At 33.1% G+C, this 15,503-nt stretch overlaps 1 protein-coding gene across 18 annotated transcripts; it reads left to right on the top strand.

Annotated features, from left to right (window-relative positions):
* The first annotated feature begins 1,867 nt into the window (after positions 1-1,867).
* On the top strand, positions 1,868-12,445 carry CDKE;1 (cyclin-dependent kinase E;1). 18 transcript variants are annotated; one of them, XR_015818591.1, is made up of 5 exons: positions 1,869-2,619; positions 2,718-2,795; positions 8,329-9,897; positions 10,347-10,622; positions 11,888-12,445. XR_015818591.1 is itself a non-coding variant. In XM_088218450.1 (4 exons), exon 3 carries the CDS (start codon positions 8,439-8,441, stop codon positions 9,885-9,887), a length of 1,449 nt encoding a protein of 482 aa, XP_088074576.1. In that variant the 5' UTR covers positions 1,868-2,619; positions 2,718-2,795; positions 8,329-8,438; the 3' UTR covers positions 9,888-9,897; positions 10,439-12,445. The 18 variants fall into 18 exon arrangements, 16 of the variants coding, with proteins under 16 accessions (XP_088074576.1, XP_088074575.1, XP_088074574.1 ...); XR_015818592.1 differs by having other exon boundaries at positions 10,347-12,030; positions 12,157-12,445; XM_088218450.1 differs by having other exon boundaries at positions 1,868-2,619; positions 10,439-12,445.
* Positions 12,446-15,503: the final 3,058 nt, after the last annotated feature.

Here is a 15,503-nt window from a genome sequence, read left to right as displayed (position 1 = left end):
CACACAAACAAGCAAAATAGTAATTTATGCCAAACAAGACAACATACAACATCGATTTCTCAGTCATTCAACCCATAATCAATAAAACAGTAAAATATGCACACGAAACTATGAAATGAAAACATCAGACCTCATACTGCATTTAAAACTGTAAAATAGGCCAAATAACAGTTAACCGACAAACACACCAGACTCGGGCTCCATTAGCGACCTTAAGCAATTTCATACATTTGTTGATTCAAGAAATACCGTTTTATCATTATTGAACTTTAATACCGTGATAGAAAATAGGGTGAGGGGTCCTTACTCGTTTCAGGGTCCGAACACGGCTTCACAGTGCGCCTACAGGCTGTTCCTAATTTTCCCTGAATTTTTTTCAGGGAACTGAAACGCACTACTGGTACCTGCACGTGTTCCAAAAAATCCCAAATTAGGCCCAGGGCCCCTTTTTGGCCAATATCGCAATTCCGGCACGGCGGCTCCGCCGTGCTCCGGCGACGGCGGCGCCGCTTGCGGCGGCGATTCGCCTCGGGTTGGCTGTTTTCGGTCGAATTCGGCCACACTTGCATCGGTCCTTGCGATAAAACAACCCTAGGGCCCTCGGGGGGCCAAAAAATTACAGAAAACCGAAGCTTACCGGCGGCGGTGCTCTCGGGTGCGGCGGCTCTCCGGTGAGGTTCGTGTTTTGGTAATTCGGCTCCGATCAACCTGTAGAGAAAAGAATGGTGATCACGGTGATATAAAAATTGCATCAAACGGAGGCCGGGAAGGGCCTCATCGAAGGCAAAAACCGAGGAGGGGCGCGGCGGCGCCGCTGGGTTTCGGCAGTGTTTTTCGGCCGTTTGACCGGGATTTTGCTCCGATTTGGCCACAGGGGAAATCAGCGTGGAAAAACGAGTCGGGGGTATGAAATTTACCTCGATCAGCGGTCGGAAATCTCCCCGGTGCGGCGGTAGGTGGCGGCGGCCGGCTTCTCCGGCGTCTGGTTCGTCTTCTCCGGCGAGGGCAGGCGGCTAGGGTTTTTGTGGTAAGGTGTGGGGGTTCTATTTATACTCTTTTGCCTTTTAATCTCAGCCGTCCATTTTGATTTAATCTGGGCCGTCCGTGCGCACGCTTGATCTAGGCCGTCCGATCGCGCGTACGCGGATCGCCAACGTGGCCCGTCCGCGGTCGATGTGGTCTTGCCTCGTGGCAGGTCCTGGTTGGCCAGGACTGCTGACTGGGTCTGCTGACGTGACGTTTTTTTTTTAACTTAATAAAAATATTTAATAATAAAATAACGAATTTTCCAAATTTTCCGGGCGTTACATAAAATTTATATAAAATCGTTACTCTTATTCTCTCATTTCATAACTCCTTCTTTCTTTAAGATGCTTTTTTTAGTTTATTTGTCACAAGTTCATCCATCATCATATGTTTAACAAATTTTACTAATTCATATTTTTTCCCTCATATTTTATTGATCTTATACGTGCTAAATAGTCATGATTCTAATATATAATTTTATATTTATTAATAAATTAAATACAATTCACTATTTTTATTTTATTTATACTTTTCTTCAATAAATAAAAAAGTTAATTTAGTTATTATTAGCATGTTTTTACTTTCTCAACTAAAAAAATAATAATTTTTAAGCAATATTCAATTTACTAAATTTGTAATAACTCGTTGGAATGAAACCACATTTTATCAATAAATCTCCACCAACATATTAATAAATAACACTCTTAAGCTTATTATTGAATTAAATATTTTAAATCAACTGATTCTATAGCATTACTTAAATTTTCGGTTGATTTGCTAATAATGTTAAAAAAATGGATACTGTTATAATGGATACTTCCATTATTGTTAGAGGTTTATGATTCACCATTCAAATCTCCATTAATAATTATTTGACTGTTATAAGTAAATCACAATCTATCATCTGAATCTCTGCGGTGCTTAGCTTTCTTCTTTGAAAAATCTGTGGTCTTAATTACACTTCTACTTTCTAGTTTCTACAGCGAAACCACAGTCGGATCGAACAGTCTTCTTAGCAACGCCGATGACGATGCCTTTCCATTCATCTTCTTCGAGAAAGACCAGCAACAGGTAACGCCGTTATATTCATCTTCTTCGAGCAGTGATTTCGAACAACCAGATTCATGCATATATAACGCTTGATTCTTGCTGGCATCACTGGCTTTGATGCCCTAAACAACTGTTTCAATGACCGGCCGCGAAATTTCGACGGCGATATTATAAATTCCGGCTCGGGCTATGTCCTCGAACGATCCGGTAACATCGGCGGGTTGCGAAATTTGACCAGATGGACTTCAGTCAAACCAGATTGGGCCTAAAATGCGATTGTGTTTAAATAATCAGGCCGTAGGAGTGTGTGACATTTTTGGGTTCTAACGTTGGGCCTGAAATACGTCAGATATCGCTGACTTGTCTGGTTTGTGCGATGACTCATGTTTTTTCCTCTATTTCATTTTCTTTTTCATGTTAAAATGTTCAGATGTTCATTGTCGATTCGCCTCATGTCCGCTCACCAGCAAAATCTTTGATCTCTTTCGCTCTTTACTTCGAACTCTACCGCTTACTGATTCATTGGTTCAGTATCTCTCAGCTGTAAGTTTTGTCCCCAAATTCTTATGCATTAATTGCTTCTTGTTGTTGGCTCAGCATTTTTTTTTTTTTTGAAATTTTGGTTTCCTCTTGGGTGTTAGTTCGGTTTCGGATGCGTTGCAGATTGTTTAGAAGGCGCAAAATTGGTGGAATTTATTGAAGCCTACTTCCTGATCAAGGTTCGGTGAGATTACTTCTTCCGATGTCTTTTTATGCAGCGGTACTTAAATTTAATTATTTTTTCACTTCTAGATCTGATTCATGATGTGTGTGATTATTCACCGGTTCTCATCAGTGAAAGTACTAGCAGAATTATTCATTCTGCTGCTATTTAGATTTTTGTTGGAACGGTTTCCCGGAGAAATGTATAATATTGTAGCGTTTTACCAACCCTAAGACCTCCTCTATTTTTCTTCTCAGGATATGTATTCATTTTCTTCTTTCATTCTGAAGCCCTTGATTAATCGGATTGTTATCTCTGCTCTTTTTGCATTTTTAAGACTAAGAACTCAATTTTCCTATCAAATTGATACTTTCTGTCTTTTTTAGGCTATTCTTCCTTTTTTTTCCCTGATGTTGGTCATTGATTAAACCATCAGATTTGCTTTCTCTCTATTACAATATTCTTTAGGATGCTATTAGTTTTTGTCAAATATCTCAACCTTTAAATGAGGGGATTCTAAAACAATTTAGTTAATGAGGTATTGAATGTCTTTTTATAGTAGACATTTTTTGCCTTTTTTGCTATTCTTTCAAGTCTCCTTAGTACTTATATCAAAATTTCAGATGAGGGAATGCTGAACCAAGTTAGTCACTGAAGTATTAGTTTTTATTTAGAACTAATTGGAGATCTCGGATCTCAACAATCAAAATAATATCTCAATATTTGAATAACTATTGTCAATAATCTATCTAATAACTAAGTTAGAGTGCTAGGTAGCAAATACAATTAAAATAGGAAATCTTGTAAATAGGAAAATAAACTAAATAGAAAATATTCAGAGAATACTTAAGAAAAGAAAATTAAATTTCTTTTTTTTTTAAAGTATAAAACTTCTCAAAATATTTGTTTTCTTTTATTGGTTCTGCATCATATCTCCTATTATTGAAATATGTCCATTTTAAGATTTTTCTATTAAAAAAAAGTCAACTTTAGGTTTTCCTTATCTACATCGTTATTCCAATATTCTTCAATGTCCCATCAGTAGTTTACTCAACCTTCTATCTAAATGATCTTTATAACAATTGAGCTACAAGGTATTTGATCTATGTTATTGGCATTGTAGTTCTCAATCAACTGAAACAACAGCTGTGTCGTTTCCTAGAAGATTTCTGTGATTGCATTCTTTCAATGTAACATCTCTTGATGCTACAAAATTCTTACTTTTTTAATAAGCTTTTTTATGTGTAAGTTTTGTTGGATTTTTTCTGTTCTGTTTGGATTTTTTAAGCTAAGAGCTCATATTTCCTTCAAATTGATGTGAATCCTTCCCCCTTTCCACCTCATGATAACTTATTATTCATTAGTCTGTTTATCAAGCTCACTCAAGTGCAAGATTCAGGCATTCTTTAAGGTACCATTAGTGCTTATCTTTGCCTTCTTTCTAGGTGATTTCTGAACAATTTAGTTAATGAGATATTTAACACTAACTTAGATATTTGCCATCTTCCATGAAACTGAAGAAGCCTGGTATTGCTCTTCTGAAAGGTTTTTTCATTTTAATAACCTCTGACCTTAGGATTTTTACTTTGTGAATTAATTTTTGCTCGTGGATAAGTTAGGAGTTCATAGTTCCTATCAAGTCGATAGAAATCTTTTCGCCTTTCCTTTTTTTTGGCTGATTATTTTTTATTTTTCACACACTCTAGATGATATTGGAGCAATTGTAGATATGCTCATTGACATGTGAAGCCGTTTTGTATATTGGTGGCACCCCCTTGATGCCATTTTTTAAATGCATTTTCTCTCTTTTATTTAAAAAAAAAGATCTGACAATTAGATTAGCTTGCATGTACTGTTGCAGCTACTGTTTAAGGTGCTATTATCTCATATCTCAACCTTCTAAATAAGTGAATTATAAAACAATATAGTCACTCAGGTATTATATTCTGTTTATGGTAAATTTTTTATGCACTTTTCAACTGTTATTTAAGGTCCATTTAATACTCATCTCAATTTCCTGTTAAGTGAATTCTTAACAATCTATTTAGCGAGATCATATTTTAAGACTACCATAGGCACTGTAATGTTCCATCAACTGAAATAACCCATGTATTGTTCTCTCAAAAGATTTCCATGATTATCTTCTTTCACGGTAACAGCATTTGACCTTATTATGTTAAGCTTGCTCACATTCACTGTTTAGGTATTCCTCAATGTGCCATTAGTACTTGCCTCAAAACTATGCTATTTATTTGTAAAACAATTTGGTTACTTGGGTATTTTTGTGTCTGTTCACGGTAGATTTTGCATGATCTGATGTTCTATTCTTCAAAATGCCAGCTTTTAGGGTAGGCATTGATTCCCACTGTCAAGGAATTTAAGGTCGCGTGGTGATCTCCTCCAAAAGAAAAAAAAAGTCAGATGGTGTCAATTCAAGTACAAAAAATTATATTCTTTCAAGAGAAAGTACAATAAATTATATTCTGATTATTTATGTGTACACATTAGTAAAAATTAGAGCAAGAAATTGAATAAGAAATGAACTAAATACAACCTTAAATCAGCCTCTTAACCAAGTGGTTCTATGACAATTTTTTTTATGTCCGCTGATGGTACATTTTCCTTGCCTATTATCCTGTTCTGTAAGGTGCAATTAGTACTCATCTCAATCTTTTATCAAATTATAAAAATAGTAAATTAATCAGGTGTTTGATATCTTCTGATGCTAGATTAATGGATCTATGTGCTAATTATTTTACTGTGGGATAAAAGTGTTTGCACACCACATGGATATTACTTATATGTCATTTCTTGAGAACTTAAACTTTCACAAAGAAATGGAGTACAGAATCTGTAATTTTTGTGTTTATTGTAGTTCTTGATGAGGATGTGATAGGTTAATCATGAAAGTTTAAGGATAGTTAGTAGATTGACCCCTCTTCCTTAGTAGATTGACCCCTCAAAAAGCTGGGAGAAAGTGATGCAGAAGGATAAGATCTTAATTCGGAATAACTTTTTTTATTAAGGTAATCTTTTGCAATTATTGCTATAATTTTTTATTTTTAAGATACTTAGATTATTTAATTAATATTTTAGTTTCTTTTTGGTTATATTTTAAAATTATAGGAAATAAAAATATTTTAGATTTTCTCTTTTATAATTTTCTTTACTAATCGAAATTCATTGTAACATTTAGTTTCCTTTGGGGTAGATTTTAAATATTATAGGAATTAAAATCTTTTATATATTTTTTTATTCCTTATTTACTGTAACTGATGCCTATTAAAGGTTACTAGCCATCAATCCAAAAAAAAAAAAAGAAGATGATGAATTAAGAATTCTTTTGTTGTGATTTTATTTCCTACTATCTCTCTCTTGTGTTTGCTTTCTAGTTGTTATTCTCTCTAATTTTGCTCGTTCATTCTACTTCTTCCTATATTTCTTCAAATTTAGCCCTAATTTCTTCTAGTCTATCTTTACTATTCTATTCTCTTCCCCATATTTTCATCTATTTATATACTTTCTAAGATAATTTTGGTTTTATAATTACTTGTCCTACATCAGTTGGTGTCAGAGTTAAGTTTTATCCCTACCTCTTGTACTTCTTATACTACAAGAAAAAACCTTTAAGTTCTCCCTCCACAAGACCTTATAGTCATTTTCAGAGTAAATTAGCTTCAACTCGACATGGAATCCAATAAACTTTTCTTTACAATCTATCATATGATCTACCCGATTACATGTGATGTACTTTACCAAGTTTTTGGCTCATATGGATGCATAGAGAGTATTGAGGTGCATTCACGATTACTGCATATCTAATATCAATGTATTGAATATGTTGTCTGTGCTAAAAGCTCTCTCAATATTTGTTGCATATATTGATAGCTGTTGTCAGTTAAATGTTTGAGTGTGAATATTCTTATACTCAGAAGACAAGAAAGCATAGGATTTTCTGTAATAACTAAAGCCTGAGATTAAGAGTAGAACTGATATTTTCATATATTTGAAGATGGAAAATTTGAAGTTCCTTGTGAACCATCAGTGGTAGCTCGAGAGATATTCACACCAGTTGAAGTTGTTTTAATTCATGATGATGATGTTGAGGAACTTCCTTCTTTCAACAATCTTATTCTACCTCCTGCTGTTGAAGTAGTTCCCATCCATAACAAATGCATTTCTGGGATTGTTTTATTTCACTTTGTTTGTTTTGTGATTCCAAAGAACATACATTTCAACTTCTCTATGAAAATATCAAAACTCTCAACTTTTTGAAGATTATGAAGATTGTGTTTGAGCTTTTCCTATGTTGATGCTTCATCACTTTAAAACTTCAGGTCAAGATGGAATAGAATGATGTAGAACAAGAATTTCTTAATTTCTATTAAAGAAATCTTTTATAATTATTACTATGATTTTGTATTTTAAGTTATTATCATTATTTTGTATTTTTAAGTTATTACTATAATTTTGTATTTTTAAGTTGTTTGGATTATTTTGGCACTATAGTATTTTAGTTTCTTTTTAATTAGATTTTAGACGTTATAGGAAGTAGAATCTTTTAAATTTTCTCTTTTATAAGTTTCTTTATAGTTGAGATTTATTGTAATATTTATTCTTTTGTGTATATTTTAAATACCCGAGGAATTAGGATCTTTTAGATTTCTTCTCTTATAAATTTTCTTATTTATTTTAACTATTACCTATATAGAGGACAATAACTACCAATAAAAACAAAGAAAATATGATGACGAATTAAGAATTCTTTTGTTCGGATTTTAGTCCCTATTATCTCTCTCTTGTGTTTGTTCTTCTAGTTGTTGTTCCCTCTGATTTATTCCATTCATTCTATTTATCCTTATATTTCTTCACCTTTATTCCTAATTTCCTCTTGCCCATCTTTATTCTTCTATTCTCTCCCTCATATTTTCCTCAATTTCTCTACTTTGTAGGATAACTTTTGTTCTCCCATTACTTGTCCTACATGAGAAAGTTTGTGATATTTAAAGATTGAATGCACAAGCTTTTTATGTCTTGCAATGTACCAAAGTAATCATTATTAGGTCTCTAGGAGGATATACCGAATAAATGGATGCATGGATTCGTTGCTGTTATTAAGAATGTATTCATTGTTAGCTATTTATTTTTCTTGGTTGACGAGCCATCCTTTCTGCAGGTATTACTTTGTGCATTTGTTTTTTCGTATTTAAATATCCTGTTCGGTTCCTAATAGACATCTGTCTGTTACTCAGTGGATTCAGTGTTTATGATGGCACAAATAATTGTATATTTGAAAGGGATGTATTAGCCTAGATGTTACTTGCTAGAACCCCTCCCTTATCTTTTTTGTCTTTCCTGATAAATTATTTACTTAGGCTCTGTATGATCTGACCAAATAGATCTTATCTATTATTTGCAGAGGAATCTTTTTAACCTAGCCACATGAAAACCAAAAAAATTTCGTTACTAATTTCTGCATGTTCAGTTGACCTATATGCATTCTGTAAAACATTCTCTTTGATAGCTTTTCCTGATTTGTTGAACTTCAGGAGGCTTGGACCTACATACTGAATTAGTGGAGAGTGCATTAATTTACTATTTAATCCCAGTGTGGCAAAGTACATTTTTATGCATAGCTGGGCAATGCGATAGAGAAACCATGGGTGATGGCACTAGCAATAGTAGAGGTATCACAAACAGTGGGACTGCCTCTGCCAACAATAGCAATGAGAAACCGGAGTGGCTTCAACAGTATAATCTTATTGGCAAGATCGGTGAAGGCACCTACGGTCTTGTGTTCCTGGCAAGAACCAAATCTCCAACTAATCGTGGAAGACCCATTGCCATTAAGAAGTTTAAGCAATCAAAGGATGGTGATGGTGTTTCCCCCACTGCCATCCGAGAAATTATGTTACTTCGGGAGATTTCACATGAAAATGTTGTGAAGCTTGTGAATGTGCACATCAATCATGCCGACATGTCTCTCTATCTAGCTTTTGATTATGCTGAATATGATCTTTACGAGATTATTAGGCATCATAGAGATAAAGTTAACCATTTAATTAATCAGTACACTGTTAAATCATTGCTCTGGCAGTTGCTTAATGGACTAAATTATCTCCACAGTAATTGGATCATACATCGAGATCTAAAGCCATCTAATATCTTGGTTATGGGCGAAGGGGATGAACAAGGAATTGTCAAAATTGCTGATTTTGGACTTGCAAGAATATATCAAGCTCCATTGAAGCCATTAGCTGAGAACGGAGTTGTGGTAACTATCTGGTATCGTGCACCTGAGCTGCTGCTTGGGGCAAAGCATTATACTAGTGCTGTTGATATGTGGGCTGTGGGATGCATTTTTGCTGAACTTTTGACTTTGAAGCCCCTATTTCAAGGAGCAGAAGCCAAATCCACACAAAATCCTTTTCAGCTAGATCAACTTGATAAGATATTCAAGATCTTGGGTCATCCTACAATAGAGAAGTGGCCAACCCTTGCAAATCTTCCACATTGGCAATCTGACACACAACATATCCAAGGGCGCAAGTATGACAATGCTGGACTTAATAGTGTGGTTCCTCTCTCTCCAAAAAGTCCTGCATATGACCTTCTATCAAAGATGCTGGAATATGATCCACGAAAGCGTATTACTGCAGCGCAGGCTCTAGAGCATGAGTACTTTCGTATTGAGCCTCTTCCAGGGCGCAACGCACTGGTACCCAACCAACCTGGAGAAAAAATCGTGAATTATCCTACTCGTCCTGTGGACACAAATACAGATTTTGAGGGGACGACTAGTATCCAATCTTCACAACAGGTATCAGGAAATGCAGTCTCAGGAAACATGGCAGGTGCCCATGCAGTGGCAAACAGATCTGTTCCTCGTCCTCTGGCTGCTTCCAACATGCAAAGGATGCAACCTCAAGGCATAATGGCTTATAATTTTCCTTCACAAGCCGGAGGAGTTGGTGGAATGAATCCAGCTGGCATACCATTGCAGCGAGGTATTGCTCCGCAAGCCCATCAGCAGCAACAGCTGAGAAGAAAAGATCCAGGAATGGGGATGTCTGGATATGCTCCACAGCAGAAATCAAGACGTTTGTGAGCAAACAAATGTAATTGGATTTTATCACCTAAAATTTGTGGGTCATAATGTTATCAATCATCTAACCTAATTGTTCCTAATGCCTCTCAAAAGGGTTTGAAATTTGCAATCTTCAATGCCTTTTCTTTACTTTGCATAGTTTATGAGATTTGCTGCTAATTTTTCTGTTACTAATGAAGATAGCTTTTTAGAAATAGCATAAATTCTTAGCTAAATTTTAATGTTTACGCATTAAATATAGAAAATTAGCTGATATCGTTATTTTTCTAGCTGATTATAAGGAAATAAACTAATTACTGTCTTAAGTGTGTTGCATCTGAATAAACTTTGTGTAAGTTGTGACTGGCCTTCTAATATGTTATCCTTTAAGAGCTGATGGCATATTTGGTTGAGTCGTGAAGGGATTGCATTCTGCATGCAATGTGATTTTGTCTCTTTATATGGCTCTTTCTGGTGAAGGATTCTGTTGCATAGGTGCCCGCAAAGTTGGAAGAGGGACCACCTCTTCCCCGTCTTCACTTATATCCCATTGAAGATTTTGGTTGTCTCAGGCATTTTGAAGCATGGTTGAATTTCAGCTATTCAAATCCCTACCTCAAGTTGTTATTGTCGATCTTTATTTCCTTAATCGAAGAGACTAAACAACAAGTTCATCAGCAAAAGTGGACTTCCTGTGCAGTCAGCTGTGACAGAAACTATCAAGCACCATAAGCAAAACATTCCAAGGGTTTCCAGGCAAGTATATTCTCTTTAGTTATTTCCTCTTTTTTTCTTTCCTTCCCCTATTAGCCTTTTTAGATTGCTCCAATTTAAGTGAGCTTGACTCATTGTTGTCATTAAGAAAATATGTTTAATTAAACCTGGTTCCTCACATTTTCTGCTCTGTTGAGTGATTCACAATTTATTGGCTAAGCCACATCAGAAGATTAGTTAGATCTATTTTATCAAAATAGTTAAGGAAAAAAAAGCCTTGTCAGAAGATAGGCTGATAGGAACTTTGAAATTCATTATGTGCTTCACTGTATAAAGCAGGAATATGTCAGCAACGCAATACCTATTACTTAAAAGGACTTATTACCCTATTTTGTTGGTGAACTAGAATTAATTTGTTTTATGAATACTGGGAAGTTGTAATCTTGATTCATGGCTGAACATCATGAATCAAGATTCCCGTCTTACTTGTAATTGCTAATTTTATTTTCAAAATTATTGTCCGGTTAGGCACCAAGGTGGGTATTAATTGATTGATCATTTAACGAAATGAATATATCTTTCAAAATCTACAGTTATGATATGGTTTGATATTTGAAATTTTTTTATTAAATGAAGATTTTTTTTATTTAGTAAAATTACAAATAAAGATTGTAAAATAATTTGACCAATTAAGAGGTTTTTATAACAGTTTTATGGAAATTTAGGATTTCGTGAGATTAAAATATAATGTGTAATTTTATTCATGAAAATAATCGAATGACATTTTATCAATTCATCATGTAATGATATATATTTAACTAATATATGCATGTACCATATATATTTTTAATAATCTTTAATACTGTCAAACTAAAACATTGTACTAAAATTATAATGAGTTATTATTTATTATGAACAAATATTTTAATGTATTCGCAATTCCATGACAACATTATTCTATTCCTGTTTAATTACCTATTTCAGCAAACAAAATTACTGTTAATGTTACTTCTATTTTCTTCTAGTTTGTTCTGCAACTGGTACTTGAAGTGGTTTTGAGCAAAACTCTGGATTCCCTACCTCTTTTACTTAAACAGTGACATTTTAAGCACAGAAAGTTTATCTTCTTATACCTGCTTTAGACCCTAAGTTATTAGATGCGGGTTTCGCATTTAATCATATCTAGTTATAAACTTAATGAGGAAACCTGATGACGAGCGAAAATAAAGTTTTGTGAAGTTGCTCAAACAACAAATTGTTGATTCTTCAATAATTTAGTATCTCTTGTTATTACATTATTATTGCAGATAATTGTTGCTCCTTATCATGAAAAAGAAAATTACCACCCCTAGCCACAGAAGCATCATGCTCAATGAGAACTTCTGATGCAAAAGAGTATTTTCTAAATGATATCTCTGTGGTCTTATTTGAGGAACCTTTTTGTCCACAGGTACTTCCCCAAGTAAATTTCCTGTTTATATGAATGATTTTATGCTTATATGAGTGACTTATTGTGGTAAGTTAAGTATGCATGCGGTTGCTGTAATTTACTGATACATTTCAAAATCGTAATTAGAAATGATAGACAGACGATGCTTTTGGCATCAATTAAACGAAGCAACGCACTGCTCCTGTCTTGTTCTGCATTACCTTTAAAGAGTTCAGACTTCACAAAAGCCATGTAGTACTATGATTGCAACAGGCAGGTAGCCACTGTAAAATAGATATTTTGAAGGATAGTCTTGTATTATCACAATTATGATTAAATGTAACATACAGCTCAAATCAAGCAATTGTTAGATCATGCTTACTGTTATACATGACATTATATTCCAGTTATGGACAGTTTTCTCCAATTTTACTCCTCTTATCTCAGAGATAGGTTCCTCAATTTTTTCTGAGAGAAGAATACCATACAGCTTTTCTTTACTCCTTCATGTACAAGTCTAGATGGCAGGGCATCCCATACAAATTCTGGGATGCTAGCTGAAGGAAAATGTTAAAGACTAGAGATCTCCGGTACACAGTTTCTTCTTGCAGTTAATTTTTGGTCTTTGTTTTAGCACTTGTTGATACTGCCCAAGTCTTATCATTTATGGCAGAGGTTATGATGCATAGCAGGATGGTCTTTTTATCATAATCTTTGGACTTCTTCTGATCATGATCTTTGTACTCTGAGACAGCCAGTATTTCTTTCTTTCAAGTTTGGAAAATCAATATGTGAGTGTCTTTTAACAATATTCTCGTCCATTGATATATCTCATTATATTTACCCAAAAAATAAATATATACACGCACAGACAGACACATATATCTCTCTTTTTTTCTCTTTTCCCCCCTCAATTAGGTATTTGCTCCCGTGGATTCTACCACCACTAACAGAATCCCAGAAGAGGCTTTAATGGGCTTCTGTTCTTGCTGCCTAAAAGGTGACCATACTACTTTATCATGATTTTTTATGAACATATTGTGGAATCTGGAGATACATACGTTATATAGTTATAAATTTCTGTATAATGTGTTCAAATTACATCAATAGTTTTTTGTGAATTGGCTAATTTTTTGGAAAAAAATGGAAAATGTCAATGTATCTGGAAATAAACGATTAATCTCGGTCAATATACCTGCTAAAGAACCGAACATTAGGGTACTTAGAACAATGTTATGGAAAGATATGTTTTTAGATGGCACATTTGAAATTCTCCTTTCTTCCTTTTTTGTATTACATTATGATAATACATATATAAGCAGATGTATGTATAGTAAATGACTAGTATATTTGTATTTGTACACAGAATGCTCAATTACTTATTCAAAATTCAAATTGAAATGTATTGATAGATATATATATATTTTTTCTCTTAAAGCCGAAATGTAAGTCCCTTTCCACCTTGCAGTGAAAAATATTCATTTACTATTTAACGTTAGAATTTTTTTTTCTTCTTCTTCCATAATCCATAATTTGCCATTTGCTGATACATAAAGTCGTTGAATAAATTGTCATTCAGTTTATCATACTGCTTTAAAATAGAAACATTTTCAATTGAAAAATAGAATTCAGAAGTAAATATTTATGAAATATTAAATTTATTCGAACTGAATGCGGTGGAATTGCTCATTTAGTTCATTAATTCATCAACATCTAATAATTTTATTCTTCAGTAATCCATTTTATTAAAGTAATTTATTATTGATAATACTTATCATAAACTATTTGCATATACATATATTCTCTGAAGGGGGATTTTATTACGATTCTAACTATAATCAAAGTGCAAAAACAGCTTGATACTATTTCTGTAAGTGGGAAATTGGAAACTGTGAAGATTACATAATCAATTACATGAAGGAAACTTTCTGACTGTAATCCCAATTCAATGAACATCATCAACTTTATTTTGGTTTGGTTGGTTGAGTTATTATAGTTCCTTACCTAAAAACTTGAGGTTATATTTGTGGCTATCTCCAATTTGGACAAACTTATTTTGAAGATAATGAATGGGCATTCGGTATATGCCTTGTATATAAAATATTTTTATTTTTAATTTAAATAATCTTTCTTCTTTACATGTGGTCCACTCATTTTACTCTCTTGTAGGTCATCCATTGATCTAAAGGTCAACATCCCAAAACTGTACAGCATAGAAATAAAGATCTTTTCTGGACGAGAAAATTGTAGCTTGAGCACGTCTTCTTAATTGGTAAAATTATGGACCCCTGACTCATTCCTATCTTAATTTTTTAAAATTAAAAACTTAGTAGCCATCTCGACTTAAAGAATTTATTCATAATAGAATATTTTTTGTTTAAAAAATATAATATGCTTATTAAAACTTAATTCGGTTACTAATACATTAATAAATTAATTTATTAATTTTATTAAATTAAATATTATAGATTAATTACTAAATAAATATAATATTAATAAAATTTTTTTCCTATCCAAAAACTTAATATATTTATCAAGAATTAAACTATTTAATCGTAACAATCTCATTAATATATTGGTGATTTAATTATAAAATGATATTATTTTATATTTTTAATAAAATTTAAATTTATAATTTACATATTACTGTATTATTGAAGCCCAATCATACCTTATAATAATCAAGGGGTCTTTCGTTTATTCAAAATCACAGTTCTCTTTTTTTAGAAGAAACTACTAACATAGAAACCCATTACTAATAATAGTTTAAAAGACGTATTTAAAACCAATTGAGTTTTATTTGAATTCACTAATCTGCTGCAACGTCTTAGAAAATCTATTCATTAATAACATTACTTATTGACCAGAGTGCATAAAGAATTTGATTGTCAAGTCAAATTTGTTTTAGATAATTGCAGGGGAAACCTGATTCTGGTTCATTCAAAATTTTGATTGACGTGTCCAAGTTGTACACACTCAAAGATTTATGGAACCAATTCAAGCAGCCAAAAAAGTGCTGACTGTATAAATCTTCGAACTTTATCGGATTGTAGGAACTAAAATAACCCATTGCCACCTTCCCTCCACCTTATGCGTGTGTGTGTATATATATATATATATACGTACATGTATATGTATGTATACGTACACGCTTTCCTGACAAAATAACTTATCAGTTATATTGTCACTGTTTTGATAAGTGATAGTTACGAGTTCAATTTTAATATTTCTAAAAGCTACTATTTTGATGGGTTCTTTTAAAAAATTATTATTTGTTTTAAACATAGCTTTTACTTTTTTTTTTAAGGAAAATTTTATCACTTTATTATTAATATTATAATTATATGTAAATTATTTTATTGTATATTAAATATATAAATTATGATTAACTTATTTTTTTGTTTAAAAGAAAAGATAAGACCAGATATGATCAGCTACATTTTTAAATTGAAAATTTTAATATTTTATGGGGCTGAATTGTAGATTAAGAAAAT

This window comes from Carica papaya, chromosome 4, assembly GCF_054855325.1.
Source record: "Carica papaya isolate Zhongbai chromosome 4, ASM5485532v1, whole genome shotgun sequence".
NCBI lineage: Eukaryota > Viridiplantae > Streptophyta > Magnoliopsida > Brassicales > Caricaceae > Carica > Carica papaya.
This window is presented reverse-complemented; position numbering and strand designations above follow the sequence as displayed.